At 39.0% G+C, this 18,788-nt stretch overlaps 1 protein-coding gene across 1 annotated transcript in view; it reads left to right on the forward strand.

Moving 5' to 3' along the window:
- The window catches only part of LOC126281836 (cationic amino acid transporter 3-like), a 129,033-nt gene that overhangs the window by 15,156 nt on the left and 95,089 nt on the right, over positions 1-18,788 (forward strand). The window contains exons 2-4 of the mRNA XM_049981086.1: positions 1,447-1,686; positions 6,509-6,637; positions 13,235-13,390. Of these exons, the coding sequence (XP_049837043.1) occupies positions 1,455-1,686; positions 6,509-6,637; positions 13,235-13,390 (517 nt within the window). The 5' untranslated portion in view covers positions 1,447-1,454. The remainder of the gene's footprint in view (positions 1-1,446; positions 1,687-6,508; positions 6,638-13,234; positions 13,391-18,788) is intronic.

Consider the following 18,788-nt stretch of genomic DNA (forward strand, 5'->3'; position numbering starts at 1 on the left):
CAGTCGTCCTTTGTCGGCTACGCATTGGCCACACCCGACTGACACACAGTTATTTATTACGTCGTGAGGACCTGTCTCTCTGTCGCTGCGGGGCGGTTTTGACGGTGGTGCGCATTTTATTGTCTTGTCCACTTTTAGCTGTGCTCAAGCAGACATTTGCGCTGCCTGATATGCTCCCTGCCCTTTTAATTGATGACCCTGCTATGGCTGGCTTAGTTTTATGTTTTATTCGGGCAGGGGGTTTTATCATTTAATCTGAGTGTTTGCGTCTTCTTTTATTGTTTTGTGTTGATTCTGGCCTTTGGCCTACGATTTTAAGCTGAGTTTTTAATGTGTTTTCTGTGGTTGGCTTTTCCTTTTTATCTCTATGGTCGGCCAAGCACCGTCACACTATGTGTGATTTTAATTTCTTTAAACCAACCAACCAATCTGATGCCTTCTTTTGAATTTTGAACATATACCAAACAATATGTCACTGTTGATGATGGACTCAATGTATGTGAAGTAGTTACATTAGTCTAAAGCATGAGATTTGCAAAAGGTATAACAAGCAATGCTAAGTCTTCCTTTGAGTACCCTGATATGTTTATCATCTTTTAGTTACTGATCAATATAAATACATAAAACTTATGTGTTAGCTACACTCACTATTTTACTTTCAGTCTAATTGCTTACTTTATGTTAAGAGTTACTGTGTTGTTTGTTGACCAGTTGTGCACTACCCCAAGCATTATATAAACATTCTTAAAAATTTCTTATGTACTATCCATAATTACCAATACTCATATATCTATACTTTGTAAACCATTGTGAAGTGTGTGGAAGAGAGTACTTCCCATAGTACCAGTTATAAGGGCTTCACTCTGTTCCATTTACATACAGAGTGCAGGAAGGATGATTGCTTGAATGTCTCTGTGTGCTGCAGTTAGTCCAATTTTGTCTTCATAATCCATGTGGCAGCATTACATACATGGCTTCAGTATATTTGTAAATTTACAGTTGGTTCTTGAAACTTTTTAAGTGGCTTTCCATAGGATAATTAGAATTGTCTGTCTTGAAGAATTTGCCAATTCAGTTTTTTCGACACCTCCATGATTTTCTCACATGGCTCAAACAAAACTGTGCTGCTCTTCTTTGTATACTTTCACTATCCCCTGTTAGTCATTTTAGTATGAGTCTCACTCATTTGAGTAACATTCTAGGCATATACTAGCATTTCATGGCCAACTTGGTTTAGTGAAGGCCAGGAGAATGATTGTTACAAGTTCCCCTTTAACCAGGACTCTTAAAACAACCACTGCAAATTTTTCTACACCCTCTTCCATTTTGAAACAAAGTTGTCCTTTGTACAGAAGTGTACATTTATGATATTTTTAAAGAATATAACTATCTGCTGTAAAAACCAAAATTTTAAACATTTATAAGCTGGTATTATTTTTATTGCAGATTTCAAGATGCTGAGGACTTTAATGCATAAAATGTCTCATAAAAAGTCATCTGATGTTAATGACATTGCTCAGAGTCATCTTGCAAGAAAACTGAATGTCTTTGATCTTGTTAGCATTGGTGTTGGCACAGGACTTGGACTTGGGGTATATGTCATCCCAGGAACAGTTTCAAGGTATTATGCTGGTCCTGGAGTACTAACATCTTTCAGTATAGCTGCAGTTGCATCTGTAATTGCTGGTGAGTTAAAATAATATAAGAGTTGCTATTGTTTGTAGAATCCTTATTACAAAATGAGTATGAAAATCATCAGTTTCGAGAGACTTAGTTTAAACAGAATTTTTCTCTTGAATTTAGAACCCAACAGCTTATTAAATACAAATTTGATCTGCATTCCAGCTTTTGGAACAGATATAGTACAAATGAGAACTTTGTTAACAAATTTGTTGACTTGAGAGCTTTGGGAACCTCACAAGTGGGTTCCTCAAAGGCCATGAGGGTGCTGGATCCCATAGCTTATGTGATATTTTCAATTGACTCTGAAACAGGCTGGCCTGGCAGTAAACCCAAATCTCCCTTTTCTGTGTTTTTGTAGGATAATGTTAATGGTGAATTCAGTGGCCACTGTATCAGAGTGCCATTATTTTTAGAATCCCGCCTTTTGTGTGATGTGGTTTTGATGTATTGTTTTCATAGTTAGTTCTTTAGATGGCAGTAGTGTTACTGCTTCTGGAATCTTGACTTGTGGTTTCAATTCGCTGTGTAGTTTTCCTCCATGTTTTCTAGTTCTAATGAAATATTCCTGTGTAACTATGTGGCAGAGTAATTTTAAGTGTTGGAATAAGCAACTGAAGTATATCTCACTTAATTAATTGGCATTTTCTGAGTTATTCTTTATTAAATCATCTGCAAAATACCAAATTGCTTTGCCATCTGTTGTACACTGAATGGCTGCTTATAATCTTGAAAGTGATGGGCCATGGATGAAGCAAGGTACAGATGCAAGCCCCTGTTCCTCTACTGGTAAACAGAGATGGAAAGATACATCTGGTTTCTTAACAGAGGAAGAGTTTTTAGAAATTCTCAATGCTGATGATGGTGAGTTGTCTGATTGTTGTGACTTGGGTGATGACGATGATGATGGCTTCATGCTAAATGGAACTTCCTCACACAGGAACAGTTTGTCATCAGACACTGAAAGTGACAAGGCACTGGCAAAAGGTGATGAACTATCCATTATACAATCTATCCCCCCTCAGTTTCTAGAAGGAAGTGGAGATGAAAACTGTGCTGCAGTGGACTGAAAAATATGAAAACCAAAGAATATAATGATCCAAATCAGAAGGATCTGAAACCTAAGCAAGTCTTGTCTTTCACTGGGGACAATATTTAAGGGTTTATTGTTAGTGCAACAAACAGAAATACCACAGAATTCTTGGATACAGCTCAGCCTCATGGTAAAGCAAGGGCTACAGCTTGGAAGGAGATGAAACAGTGATGAGATGCTCAAGTTCTTTGGTGCAATTATGTGCATAAGGCCAGTTCACTACTCACACATTGGCAACTACTGGAGCACAAGTGTTCTCCACAGAGACAACCAAGTCACTAGACCTATGTCCCATAGTCAAATTCAACTGCTATTGTGTATCATTCATTTTGAGGACAATGCAGTGGCGGACAAAAGTGACAATATATTCAAGATCTGAAAACTCCTTGATATGATCCAGAGTGTGTTTTGCTCACAAAAAGGACCAAGAGAGATACTAGCAGTGGTGCAATCAGTGGTGACCTCCTGCAGACAACTTTTATCTCATCAGTACATTCCCAGAAAAGCTCATAAACATAGAATCAGTGTCTTCAATCTATGTGACCAAGCTGTTTATGTGCTGAGGATAACTGTTTAGTTGGTTGTGCACTGTCAGTAAAAATCTTGCAGAAAAAGTAGTTTTGTACTTAATGGGAAAATATGCAGTCAAGGGATGCACCAGTTGTTACTGACAATTATTAGACCAGTGTGTCATTAGCTCGGAATCTGTTTAATAGAAATACCAACATCATAAGGACTCTGCAAAACAACAGGAAGTATACCTGCCCCCTTGCCACCTCTCCCCCCCTTCCCTTCCAGCAGCCTCATCTCAGCTGTGGTAAGGTCACAAATAGAAGAAGGCGAAGTCACTGAAAGAGGGTAATAGAGTAGCAGTATCAAAATGGCAGGACAAAAGAAATATGATGTAGCTCACTGCTAAGCAAAGCATGGGAACATAAACCACTGGAAAGAAAAGCAAAAAAAAAAAAAAAAAAAAAACTAGAAAGGTAATGTTTAAGCATACAGCCAGTTTTGATCAAAATGCTGCAAAGCAAGAAATGAATGTTTCAGACCAGATGTCAAGTTAGTTTTCACCATTTAGGAAAACAATAAGAAGTTTCCATGAATTGGTGTATGTTTGCATTTTTTGTTTTTCAAAAACTCACCATTTCTAAGAAGAACACTTTTTGCTCCTATTTTTATATTACTCATACTTGCAGTATATTGTTCATTGCATATACCTATTATACAGCATTCTATTGGATGCTTTTCAGATAATTTACATCCTCATTCTTTATGAAGTGATATAAGAAAGTGAGGTAGCACACATCCTCACAGCTATCAATGGCAACCTCTTTCAAGGTAGATCTACATCTACATCTATATTCTCTAAACCATCATGAGGTGCATGGCAGAGGGTACCAGCTATAAGGGTTTCTTTCTGTTTCATTCATGTATGGAGTATGTGAAGAATGATGGTTTGAATGTCTCTGTGCATGCAGTAATTATTCTAATCTGATCTTCACAATCCCTATGTGAGCGACACATAAGGGGTCGTGGTATATCCCTAGAGTAATCATTTAAAGACAGTTTTTTAAACTTTGTTAGTAAGCTTACCTGTGACTATTTGTGCTGCCCTTCTCTGTATATATTCAATATCCACTGTTAGTCCTATCTTGTATGGGTCACACACACTTGAGCAGTATTCTAGAACCAGTTACACAAGTGATTTGTAAGAAAACTGTTTTCTAGACTGATTGCACTTCCCCGGTGTTCTACCAATAAACCCCTAACTGAATCTATGTGATCTAACTCATTTCCTCAGCTGTGAGGAGGCCAGTGATCTCACAATTTAAACTCTCTTTTGAAACTTTCATGAATTGGAGGTATGTTTCATGACATTAGAAAGTATTCAGTACATGGTTAAAACCAAAATAACACAAAAAAATGGCCTAGAGGGACCTCGTTCCTGGTCCTGCATGGCAGCAAATATGTCAGCTTCATTAGTCACACAGTAATATGGATTGTATGTTTTCTCAAAAGCTGTCTCATTATTTTCTATTTTATTTTATTTTATTTTATTTTGGGTTAAGTAAAGAGTAGATACTCATTCTGATGGATGAAGACAGTGGCAGAGTCAGCTTTGGTCTAGCAGAAGAAACAATATCAACATTCTTGTGATCCAATTTCTAATGAAATCTTGGATAATCTCAATCTGGAGAACCTCATCATGTTTCCCCTCAGCTGTATGTGAAAATGGATCCAATGTCTTCCATTTTGAGTGTTAATCTTTAAAGAAGTAGGTCTCACTCACAAATGCCAACAAGTCTGTGTGCACAGCCATTATCCAAAGCAAGTATATAAATAGTTACAAATACTTATTCTACTTTTTCTGTCACATGTGCCAGCAAAAGACATCCATTGTCTATATTGGTAAAAAATCTGTTGTACTAATTTGCACATGCAGACTGAATAGAAATCATTTACTTTTATTTAATTGACCGTGCCACTTTGTCTTTGTGACTATATCCACTTGAATTTTAGCTGCCTTAATACCATAATACCTCTAAGTGATTTGTTATCACTATTTTCCAGATAAATGCTATGATATACTATTTTGGAGTTCATCCAAATAACTGATTTTTCTCTGCAGAATAATACCTTGTTTGAGCTTGTATAAATATTAAAATCCACTCACAAAAACTGGTTGCATTCATAACAAATTTGTTACAAATTGTATGACATATAAGATGTATTCCATGAGATATCATGAGGTAATTATCAAAGGAATATTCAATTGGGAAAACCAAGTATGAGGCATTACTGCTGGTCAGTACTCAGTCTCAGGTGGAAAAATGTGTTGTACTGCTGATAGACACATGTAAAAGTAAAGTGACTCACTATATAATTCCACAACTAATAATTCCTTCCTCAGGAAAGAGAGAAGAACACATTGTGGAAGGTCAGAAAGAAAGGGCAAGTCATTCATACCTCAAATTAAGAAGGTCCCAGCTGTAGTGAGAGACACAAGAGATCAAAGATTCAGGGGGAGGTGTCAGAGAGATTAGGTCCACCTACAGTCCAGAATGATATGGGCAGAATGAGAAGTAAAGATCAATTGAAGAGAAGAGAGCTCAATAACATAATTAAAAATTAGGACAGGGAAAAATGAAAAGACAGAAGGAAGGGATATCTTAACAGAGTTTTAATCAGAAATGCTTTCAAAATGTTGGAGGGTAAGTTCCCATCTTAAGAGCTCACAGAAACTAGTATGAGGGAGGAGAATCCAGATAGCCGTCAGGTCCATTAAGTTAAGGCAGTATGCATATGATGTCTGAATTGTGCATGCGCACAATGTAGAGGGTTATTTAGTACAAAGACTCCATATTAACATGTAAACACAATGCAAAAAATAGGTCTTTCTGGTTGACTGTAATCATGTTCACTGTCTCTTGTCAGTATTGTAAAAGGTATGTTAAGAGCTTTACTATGTATTAATGAAAAACTGGTATTCATTGATTATTGTCTTCTCTCAGGTTGAATGGAAAATTTGTTATTTATGTTCTTATTTACTGTTCCACTTCTTTTGTTTCATAAGTCATTAGAGCTGATATTAATTTGAAATATTTATGGGTTGTCTCATTCCTGTTTTCAGAGTCACTGTTCTACAAATAAAAAGTAAGTTGTAATATGACAGCTAAGTTGGCCGTTTCATAAAAAAAAAGCACTAAAAACTGTATGTGGTGTTATTCACAGGTCTGTGTTATGCAGAACTGTCTGCTAGATTTCCTCGTGCTGGATGTGCTTATATCTACAGTTTTTTTACTATTGGTGAGCTAGTAGCATTTATTGTGGGATGGACCCTCATAATGGTTTATGTATTAGGTAAGAAAATCATGCATTATATTTCACATCATTGAAGGAAAGTCTCACAATTTTACCCTTTAAATTATGTATTATAACAAATTTTAAATGACTGACTGAATTTTAGGTTTATTATGGGACAGTAACAATGGTCAAAAATTAGTGTTGTAATTGCCAGCAGTTTTAAAATGATGACTGCATTGGGTGTTTTCTGAAACAATGATTTTTTCTATTGTTACTTAGGGAGGCACCTGTCAAAATAGCCTGTTTAAGAGTCAGCTGATAACAGTGTAACTGCACTATACTTGCACAACAGAAAGCAGAGGTTAACCATCACTTCAAATGTAGTGAATTATTATTCTAAATGGAGTAAAGTATCAAAAGATGTGTCTCGAGTCTCCATTTTGAGGCCAGTCTTGTTCATGTTCTACATAAATAACATACCAATCTATCAGTTCTGTTTGTAGATAATACTTCTGGTTTAATAGAAGATAATCATGCAGAAAACATTCCAGGATCCGTCGTAAGCACACTGGATACCCTAGAAAACTGGTTCTAGTTAAACGGGTTGAAACTGAACATTACAAAAACCCATATATGTATAAACTCTACGGATTGATGGATGAGAGGATATGAAACAAAAATGTCTTAAGAACTTATGTTTGGAAATACATGGTTTCCATGTTACAGACAATTTATTCAATCATACATTGTTACAGAGACTGCGATCAAATACACGCTGTACCAAGCAGCCACATTTGCGTTTCATGTTGAAAACAATTTCCACGTGCCTCAGCACATGTTCTCTATTACATGTTCACATCAGTCAGGCTGCATCTGAACAGTGTCAAAGGCAGCATGAATATGCTGCTCTAGTGTCTTCACATCTGGAATGGGCTCTGCATACTTAATACTTTTGAGATGGTACCATAAACAGAAATTGCACAGGTTGAGATCTGATGAATGAGCAGACCATGCAACTGGACCCCCTTCTCTGATCCATCAACAAGAGAAGACATGATTGAGATGCGTCCAAACTTTATTGGTGGAGCAGGCTGGAGCACCATTGTGTAGCAGCCACATAACTGTTTGAATCATCAGTGGCAATTCTTTCAGCAGGGGAAGCAAAGTCATTCACAAAATTGCCAATATTTCCAGCCTGTTGGTGACATGGAAGGAAGACTGGTCCCAAAACGTGGTCCCCAATTATTTTGGCCCACACATTCCTGCTACACCAATTCTGATGATTCATTGTCACCATACCGTGTTGGTTCTGCATATTATCCCATAGATGACTGTTATGAAAGTTGAAGATACCACTCCGTGTAAGGGTGGCCTCATCTGTGAATAAGATGGATGACAGAAATTTCAGAATTGTGATTGCCTGGAGAAGAAACCAGTGACAAAACTACTCCCACTGTGGAGAGTCTGTCACTAGTAAGCCCTGCAGATGCTGTAAATGATAAGGGTAGTAACTATTGTTATGGAGAATGTTCCACATGGTCATCTCACTTACCCTGTATGGGCAGGCCAACTGACTGATACTGACACTGTGATTGCCTTCCACAGTTTTAATCAAATTTTTCTCCAAGTCTGATGCCTGAACATTTCAGGTATATCATTCATGATTTTCTGCTTCCTGAAACAACCCTGTTTCTGACAAATGGCAAAACACTGTGGCAAACATTGAATGCTGTAGTTGTTGTCAGTGAGGATAGGTCTCTTGATACAACCTTGCTGCCCACTGCTATTTTCTTTTCAAATACAAAACCATTGTGTATAGTGCTGTATCACATCCACTACAAGGTGACTCAGCAAGAGAAGTGAATCAGACACAGCATAACCAATTACTATGGCAGTAGAGGGTGCTAGGAGGAAACACACATATTGTAACTGTGGCTGCATAGTACAGTGCATATTAGACTGCAGTATGGATTTCAATGACTGCTTCAATGGAGTGAGACCCTCATCCCCACCCTCTCTTGGATGGCACAAAACACTCTTTTTGTGTGGGTGGCCATAGAGAGGGGCTCTCTTAGGATATTACCCAGTACCAGGAGGAGTGACATGATAATTCTACCACAAGTAAAACTCTATTTTAGGTGGACATCATATGTTTTTCGCAATCAGGTAATGTAATCCAGAATGAGATTTTCACTCTGCAGTGGAGTGTGCACTGATATGAAACTTCCTGGCAGATTAAAACTGTGTGCCAGGCCGAGACTCGAACTCGGGACCTTTGCCTTTCGCGGGCACTTCCCACGCTGTGGCTAAGCCAAGTCTCTGCAATATCCTTTCTTTAAGGAGTGCTAGTTCTGCAAGGTTCACAGAAGAGCTTCTGTAAAGTTTGGAAGGTAGGAGACGAGGTACTGGCAGAAGTAAGGCTGTGAGGATGGGGCGTGAGTCATTCTTGGGTAGCTCAACTGGTAGAGCACTTGTCCGCGAAAGGCAAAGGTCCTGAGTTCGAGTCTCGGCCTGGCACACAGTTTTAATCTGCCAGGAAGTTTCAGGTAATGTCGTATGACATAAAAGCATCAAGAAAAAAAAATTACAAAGATTTCAAAAAATCATATCTAAATTTCCCAGATAATGTTTCAGATTCTGGATGAAGAATTCACTATTCATTGATGTAGACTTATCACAAACATACTGACAATTTTTTTGCTTCTGCCTAGATACAAATGTTGAAATATTTTTTAATAATAAACATATATGTTATTGATAAATTATGAGACTGAATCACTGGCTAGAAGGGCCTAATTAAACTGAGGAGACAAAATGTTTAGTGGTGCCATTAGACTCACATGAAAGTAAAAGAGGTGACAGTATACTAACTTTCAGAATAGTTAATTCCTAATTCTGGTAAAGAAAGGCAGATCACTCAGACCACAGAATGAGATAGACTCAACTGTGAACAAGATGATGATTGACAAAGATGGATGGAAATATAAAATACAGGTTGTTTGAAAAATGACCGGTGTATTTGAAACGGCAATCAAAACTAAACGAGCAGCAATAGAAATACACCGTTTGTTGTAATATGCTTGGGACAACAGTACATTTTCAGGCGGACAAACTTTCGAAATTACAGTAGTTACAATTTTCAACAACAGATGGCGCTGCAAGTGATGTGAAAGATATAGAAGACAACGCAGTCTGTGGGTGCGCCATTCTGTACGTCGTCTTTCTGCTGTAAGCGTGTGCTGTTCACAACGTGCAAGTGTGCTGTGGACAACATGGTTTATTCCTTAGAACAGAGGATTTTTCTGGTGTTGGAATTCCACTGCCTAGAATACAGTGTTGTTGCAACAAGACGAAGTTTTCAACAGAGGTTTAATGTAACCAAAGGACCGAAAAGCGATACAATAAAGGAAAAATTTGAAAAATTTCAACGGACTGGGAACGTGATGGATGAACATGCTGGAAAGGTAGGGCGACCACGTACGGCAACCACAGAGGGCAACGCGCATCTACTGCAGCAGGTGATCCAACAGCGGCTTCGGGTTTCCGTTCGCCGTGTTGCAGCTGCGGTCCAAATGACGCCAACGTCCACGTATCGTCTCATGCGCCAGAGTTTACACCTCTATCCATACAAAATTCAAACGCGGCAACTCCTCAGCGCCGCTACCATTGCTGCACGAGAGACATTTGCTAACGATATAGTGCACAGGATTGATGATGGCGGTATGCATGTGGGCAGCATTTGGTTCACTGACGAAGCTTATTTTTACCTGGACGGCTTCGTCAATAAACAGAACTGGTGCATATGGGGAACCGAAAAGCCCCATGTTGCAGTCCCATCGTCCTTGCATCCTCAAAAAGTACTGGTCTGGGCTGCCATTTCTTCCAAAGGAATCATTGGCCCATTTTTCAGATCCGAAACGATTACTGCATCATGCTATCTGGACATTCTTCGCGAATTTGTGGCGGTACAAACTGCCTTAGACGTCACTGCGAATACCTCGTGGTTTATGCAAGATGGTGCCCGGCCACATCGCATGGCCAACGTCTTTAATTTCCTGAATGAATATTTCGATGATCATGTGATTGCTTTGGGCTATCCGAAACGTGGATTGGCCTCCCTATTCGCCAGACATGAACCCCTGTGACTTCATTCTGTGGAGACACTTGAAAGACCAGGTGTACCGCCAGAATCCAGAAACAATTGAACAGCTGAAGCAGTACATCTCATCTGCATGTGAAGCCATTCCGCCAGACACGTTGTCAAAGGTTTCGGGTAATTTCATTCAGAGACTATGCCATATTATTGCTACGCATGGTGGATATGTGGAAAATATCATACTATAGAGTTTCCCAGACCGCAGCGCCATCTGTTGTTGACAATTGTAACTACTGTAATTTCGAAAGTTTGTCTGCCTGAAAATGTACTGTTGTCCAAGCATATTGCAACAAACGGTTTATTTCTATCGCTGCTCGTTTAGTTTGTATTGCTGTTTCAAATATACCGGTCATTTTTGAAATACCCTGTACATACTCACCAAACACTAGAGGACTTGAGTTATCAACAGGCACATAAACAATACTGAAAAGTTTGCTAGCTTTTGAATGATATGTTTCACACACATACATTTGTAAGCCCAGAAGTGAGGGACATCCTGTCCACATTCCTTCCCATAAACCCCAAGGAGGTATTCTGCTGCCCCTATATTCCACACAATACCCTGGTCCATCATTATGCCTTACCCACTCCTAATCCTTTTCCATAGCCGTATAGATCATATCCCTGTGGAAGATGCAAGCACAAGACCTGTCTGATATAGCCACTGAGCCCATCCTATTAAAGTCCCCTATCCTGCCACAGGCATGCTGTCATGTCATACAACAGCTCTGCTCCAATTTCTGCACAGAATTGTATATGGACATGACCATCAACAAGCTGTCCACCCAAATGAATGGCCATCATAAAATTCTGACCTAGAACAGAGCTGACCACCTAGCGGCAGAACACACTGCAGAGCACAACATGTTTGATTTCAATGGCTGCTTCATAACCCATACCTTTTAGATCCTGCCCCCTAAAACTACCTTCTCTGAACTATGTATATGGGGTTTGTCCTTGCCACAAATCCTTTGTTCCTATAATTATCATGTTCTCAATTCCTGCTAGTCCCCTGCCCCACACCCATCTTCGCCCTGTCCCAGAACTTACTCATCCTGCACTCATACCCTCTTCCCCATAGTCTCACCTTTATCTCTTCTGTCACCCATTTCCAATCCAGTTCTTCATGTCATCACCATCATGGGCTTCACAAACTCACTGGTGTTACACCCGTGTTGCATCCCTGTCCTGTACACTAGCTGCTTCTTCCTTCTGCATTCCTATCTGTTCACCAGCTGCCTCCACATGGGACATTAGCAACACTTCCCTAACCCTCATTAATAATCTGTGCCTCCTTACTCCCCTTGTGCACTTTGTTCTGCATGAGGTGCTCCCTCCCTCCCCCCTTCCATTCCAACCAAATTGCAGAACTCCAGTTGCTGTATTGTACATTCAGCGAGCACAGCACAACGCTGCCATTCAGATGTGTGTTTTTGTGTGTGTGTGTGTGGGATGGGGGAGGAAGGGGAAGGAGGGGGAGGAGGGGAAGTCGGTGGGTTTGTGCACATTTGTACGTGTGCTCTACCTAAAAAAAAGGACTTGTTTGAAAGCTATCAAAGTTTTCAGTCTCATTTAAGTGTCTATTGATGACTCAGTGCTTCTAGGATTTGGTGAGTTGTTACCTTTACTCCTAGTTTATTTACTTTCCACCTGGTCTTTCCATTATCTTATTCAAAATACTGAACCTTTTTTTTTTTCGTTATCTAGATGAAGTGGGAGAAGTATAGTGCCATAGTTGACATGTGGTGGCACTATACCATCATATCATATAAAACACACAAAAAATCTATATAAAGTTGTATCACAGTTGAGATGCTATGAAATTCCAGTATTCACAAGCTTTTTATCACTTTTTTGTACAATTTTGTTTGCTTACTACAGACAAATTGCCACTTCTGTCACCATAATATATCTCATCCTTACACTCTTAAGCAAACAACACCACTGATGCACAACACATCACTCATCACATTTGGTTTGTATACAGAATAAATTTCCAGATGTATCTTAACAACTTTGTACTCTTTTGTCATTACAAACAATGTCATAGAACAAATTTCACATTTGATGGGAATTTCAGTAATGCTCATTCTGAATTGCTGCTGGAAGTGTATCTTTCTTGCTGTCAAAGTTCTAAGCCTAAGACCTACTGCATTAGACAGTGCAGTGACTGTTCAGGTCACACCACTATTTCCTCTTTAGAAAGAAGGGTACTTTCTGGATTGCTCTTGTAAACACAATTTGTTTAAAGTTTCACAAAACGTATGTAATACTCCTTGTAAGATTAGCAGTATCATCATATCTCCTCATGGAACAATGTCACTAATGCATAATTATTCACTGGTAGCATAAAAGACTCAATGACATTATGAACTGTTCCATTGAAAGTATCAAATTAATCAGAGATAGCATTAACTGTAACAGAAGGAAGTGAATACTTTCTGAAGCATGTCTTTTTTAAGGTAGAAGTTTTTATCCCTGGCACTTATTTTTTGCAGGAACTGCAAGTATAGCTAGAAGTCTTGCTGGACATATTGACTTCATAGCGAACAACAGCATGTCAGCTACTTTGAAAGATGAACTGCCTATAACTGCTGAATTTCTATCCAGCTATCCAGACTTTTTGGCATTTGGAATAACAGTACTGCTCTCATGTAAGTTGATGGGTTTCACTTATCTGCCTCTCACATGTAACATTTCACTTACAGAAAGAAACTTCCACATGGGAAAAATATATTAAAAACAAAGATTCCAAGACTTACCAAGTGGGAAAGCGCCGGTAGATAGGCACAATGGATAAAACACACAAACACACACACAGAATTTCGAGCCTTCGCAACCGGCGGCTGCTTCGTCAGGAAAGAGCACAGGAAAAGGAAAGATGAAAGGATGTGGGTTTTAAGGGAGAGGGTAAGGAGTCATTCCAATCCCGGGAGCGGAAAGACTTACCTTAGGGGGAAAAAAGGATAGGTATATACTCGCGCACACATACACACACACATATCCATCCATACATACACAGACACAAGCAGACATATTTAAAGGCCTTTAAATGTCTTTGTTGTGATAATGATGGAATAAGGTACTTTTGAGAAGGTATCACCCTCATATATGCAAATATGTCACAATGGTTTCGCTGGGACACTAAAATCTATTAAGCACCTATATAATGGGACACTAATAGTAGGAACAGCAACATTGCAGTAAGCCACCAACCTGCTTGAGTCAAAAAAGTTAGGGGAGTATACCGCTGTAGTTGAAATGCAATGTACTGTTAACTACAGCCAAGGAGTAATAACATGCAGTGACATCATCTATCAAGCTTAGAAAGGGTGACAAAGTGGTCAGTGAAGTGCAAAGTTTAATGTATCAGGTGAATGAAACAGAAACATTTACATTTGCATTCAACTAACTCATTTTGTCAGATTATATGAAGGCTAGATTTATAAGACTAAAAGGCAGACAATACATTCAAATGCCAGAAATTCAGGCATGTCACCTCTACATCTACATCTACATCCATACTCCGCAAGCCCCCTGATGGTGTGTGGCGGAGGGTACCCTGAGTACCTCTATCAGTTCTCCCTTCTATTCCAGTCTCGCATTGTCCGTGGAAAGAAGGATTGTCGGTATGCTTCTGTGTGGGCTCTAATCTCTCTGATTTTATCCTCATGGTCTCTTTGCGAGATATACGTAGGAGGGAGCAATATACTGCTTGACTCTTCGGTGAAGGTATGTTCTCGAAACTTTAACAAAACCTGTACCGAGCTACTGAGCATCTCTCGTGCAGAGTCTTCCACTGGAGTTTATCGATCATCTCCGTAATGCTTTCGCGATTACTAAATGATCCTGTAATAAAGGGCTTTGCTCTCCGTTGGATCTTCTCTATCTCTTCTATCAACCCTATCTGGTACGGATCCCACACTGCTGAGCAGTATTCAAGCAGTGGGCGAACAAGCGTACTGTAACCTACTTCCTCTGTTTTCGGATTGCATTTCCATGGAGAAAAAGTAAATTTTGTGTGCTGATGAATAAAATCATGATCTAGGACTCACTTTTACATATCCACGACTGATTTGATGCACACCTTCATCCTGTATGTCAAATCATAACATTTACAAAATATTGTTGATATGGTCAGAAAATTAAACTTGTAATTAAAAGTTACTCTATTACAAAAATTCAGGTTCAAAATTATGCTTCCAAAAAGTAAGTATCTGGTTTAACACTGAAATAATTTCAAATTACATATTAATTACACAACTGTCTTAATTGGTATCATTTATAACACTTTTCATAATAGATCTAGATGAAGTGATCCTATCTTTATATAAAAATTTACGTAATAATCGAAACTGTGGCTGCATTTTGTGGCATACAAAGAAATATTTTCTACTGCTGTAAATTAGCAACATTCCTTACACATAAAATTATCATGATAAACAGTAATAAGCATTGGTGGCAAGATACTAACTATAGCTACAAAATATTAAAATTCTTGTAGGTTTGTATTGCCCCCTACACTAATCACAAAGACTGCATTGTAAATTAGTCCTGTTACATTGGACACTCCATTATTGTCCCTCTCAGAACAAGTAATCAGGCAATTACTATAAAAGTGTGTACTCCATACAAAGCTACTTTTAGTAATGTGTAACCCAAACGTGTGTTAACACTTGAACATGCACTAATTTTTGAAATAATGTAGGTAGAGAGGTAAAAATTTAAACACATTCCTGAAATGACATGAGATTTTATTGAAACCAAACATATCTGTAAAAACTGGCCAACAGATGATGCTCGACAGCAGCACTTGAGTGTCACACCATTAAAATCATGTATAAACTGAGCTGTAGTCAGAAATGGAGTCAGATCATCCCTAGCTTGGCTCATAAACACTTGCTGGAAGGTACAACTTTTTTGCAGTTACTGCTACACAAGTAAAAGATCTCTTGAACAAATAATTTGGGGTGGATCACATGATGAGCAGCCATGTCCATCACACTTGGGCTCCCAGTTACCTGAAGCTGCAAGACTACCACAGTTGTCCAGTCTCATTATGAATGTTAAAAGACAATATCCAATGGGAGTTTCTCACCGTATTCATTAATATGCTGTACACTGTTGTTCACAATATTGTCCCTCAAATGCAGGTATTGTTGATGAATTATGGCCAACATGTTGAGCATTTGTTGTAAAGAACACAGTTTTTGCTAAAAAAAATCAATGGTTGCACTAATTATTTCCTTTGCATCATATGTTGGTTACTTTATGCACTTTTTTGTTTCAATAAAACCAATTTCATCTCAAGCATGTGTGTCAATTTGAACCTCTCTGCTTACAGTATTCTGTGAAGTATTGAATTTTGACAGATTTTTGGACTACCCAGTATATCTATAACCTAAAGAATGTTTGGATGAAGAGGCACTTTATGATCTTACTGTACAATTTTCCCAAAGATTCCTACCAGTAGAAAAAATAAAATGAACGTGTGTTATTGTTGGCTGGAAGGCCCCATCTGAGGAAGTTCAGCCAGTGAGTGCAAGCCTTATTTCAGTCAACACCACACTGGGCAACTTGTGTGCTGGTGATGAGGATGAAATGATGATGAGGACAACACAGCACCCAGTCCAAGAGTGAGAAAACCTCCAACTCGGCTGGGAATCGAACCTGGGCCTCCTGCATGGGAGGCAAGCATGTTACTGCTCAGCTAAGCAGACAGAGATTTTAATGTACATAATTTGATGTAGGATCTTCTCCAACCTTCAGAGAGTCAATTTGTGAAAGCCTTGTTGTGTCACAAGAGTTACGCCTTTTTATTTGTAGTAGCAGCATACACTTAAGCATTGCAGTGGGGTCATTCTCTGCCACAGACATTGCTTTATGTTCCCCTGCTCTTATAAATGCTTCTCAATGGGCAGAAGTTGATGACTTGCATTCAAGTGACTACTTCCCCACCTGGATCTACAGACAGAGCAGTCCCTGAAGGGAAACTGCTAGGTGGATGTGCACAGAGAAATGTGCATGTTGTACAGCTAAATGTATTTGAACATTAAAATAATGGCAGAACTGGGTGAACTACATTACTAGCATGACCCATCATGCTGATGATGTGTCTGTCCCAAAGTCCACATGCCAACTTCAGAAGTGACATGTCCCATAATGGGTCAATGAGTGTCACTTCACACTTACTTACTTTTTCATGTCTGGAAACCAGGTCACATTCTTTCAGCCCAGTATAGGAACACATCCAAGGCTTCTATCTTGTCCAGCCATAAATCATTGGGGTTGCACCTGTAAGAGTAGTTTGGGCAGGTGACCAGATGGTCCGTATCCTGCACAACACCACTGTCACACTTTTCATCTGTGTTTCAAAGGCCCCATCTAATCATATTTGTCATCACTGGGGCCACCCCTGTCCTTATTCAGTTCAGTATCCACCATGTCTTCCAGTTTGTGCTGAATACACTGGGCATTTCCTGTGCAGGTGGGTAATGAGCTGATGGTTCTTCTGTTATAATGACTAAGTAACTTTTACGGATTTCAGTTGCCCATGTTTACTCTCAATGCTATGGGATGACAATAATCAATAGTTTGTCTGAGCCTCTCTGTGAATTCTTGTGATGTTATCCAAAAGTTGGGATTTGCAAATCTGGCAGCTCTATATAGTTTTGGTAGGGACGTATATTTCATTCATCCCATTGTTAATCAACATGTTTCATTAAGTCTTATGTCGACCTTCTTTGCATGGGTTGATCTGAACCATATGGAGCAGGCATATTTGGCTGTAGAGAAGCACAAGGCTTTTGTGGTTCTTAATATGGAAGGTTTAGTACCCCATTCGCTGTTAGCTGGTTTCTGCAGAATATCATTTCTGGCGGTTACCTTTTGTCGTGTCTTTTTACAATGGTACATGTATGTCAGAGATCTACTGAACACCACACCCAGATAAGCTCGTTTGTCAGTATTCTCCAGCATGGTATTATTCCAAGATACATTTAGTTTGTAGTTAGCTTGCCAGGATCAAAGGTGGAAGGCCCTGACTTGTGTTTTGGAGGGTTTGGCTTAAGAAAGTTGTTTTTATAATACTCTGAAATTTCTATAAGAGCTTTCTCCAGCTTCTGTTCTACATCCTCAAAGGTCCTCCCCTGTGCTGTAGTTGTCATGTCACCCATGTTCAGAAAACGTTTGGTATGCTTAGGCATTGGTTTGTTGTTGGTGTACAGATTAAATAGGGAGGGCGCCAAAACGCTTCCTAGGGCCAGAGCATTTTTCTGGTTTTTTCATCTGCTCTTTTTCCTATTGAGGACTAAATAAAATTGTCTATTTTGTAATAGGGACTCAATAATCTTAAATAAATCTTAAATAAATCTTAAATAAATAGTTCCTTATAGAGCTTTTGGAGCAGCAGCCTGTGGTTAATTGTATCATATGCAAACTAATGTCTTTTTATTTTGGTATCCTTCCTGTATGTGTTCTGTTAATCACAGAATTTGGCTAGTACATGATTTTCCAGGTCTAAAACCAGCTTGTTGAGGAATAAGTTTCACCTCAATGGAGTCTGTCATATGATTTAAAATAAATCTCTCATACAGTTTGTAAAGATGACACAGGAGAGATAATGGGCGATAGTTCTTTGGTGAATCAGGTGCCTTCCCAGGTTTCAAGAGTGCCACTATGCTTACCTTCCTCCACATCTTGGGGATCTTACATGTTTTGTGAGATTGGCTGAAAAGCCATAGGATCCAGTTCTTTGTTCCCAGTCCAAACTGTTTGATCTGCTCCATGCACATGTCATCCACCCCAGCTGCTTTGCCACTTTTCATATTGCTAGGACCCTTGTTGAATTCCTTCATTGTAAAGTGCGTTAAAAACCTATTAGTTTCTGATTCTAAAATTCTGTTACTTTTTTCTCTTGTTGTTTTGTATTAGTCTTTCCATTCAGGAACAGTTGACGAGCCACTTGATTGGGTGTTACCACGGCAGATTGTTCGGGACCATTTGGGTCTTTGTCAAGTTTTTTAATAAGATTCCAGTTATGTTGCTGCTATG

Source organism: Schistocerca gregaria, chromosome 7, assembly GCF_023897955.1.
Source record: "Schistocerca gregaria isolate iqSchGreg1 chromosome 7, iqSchGreg1.2, whole genome shotgun sequence".
NCBI lineage: Eukaryota > Metazoa > Arthropoda > Insecta > Orthoptera > Acrididae > Schistocerca > Schistocerca gregaria.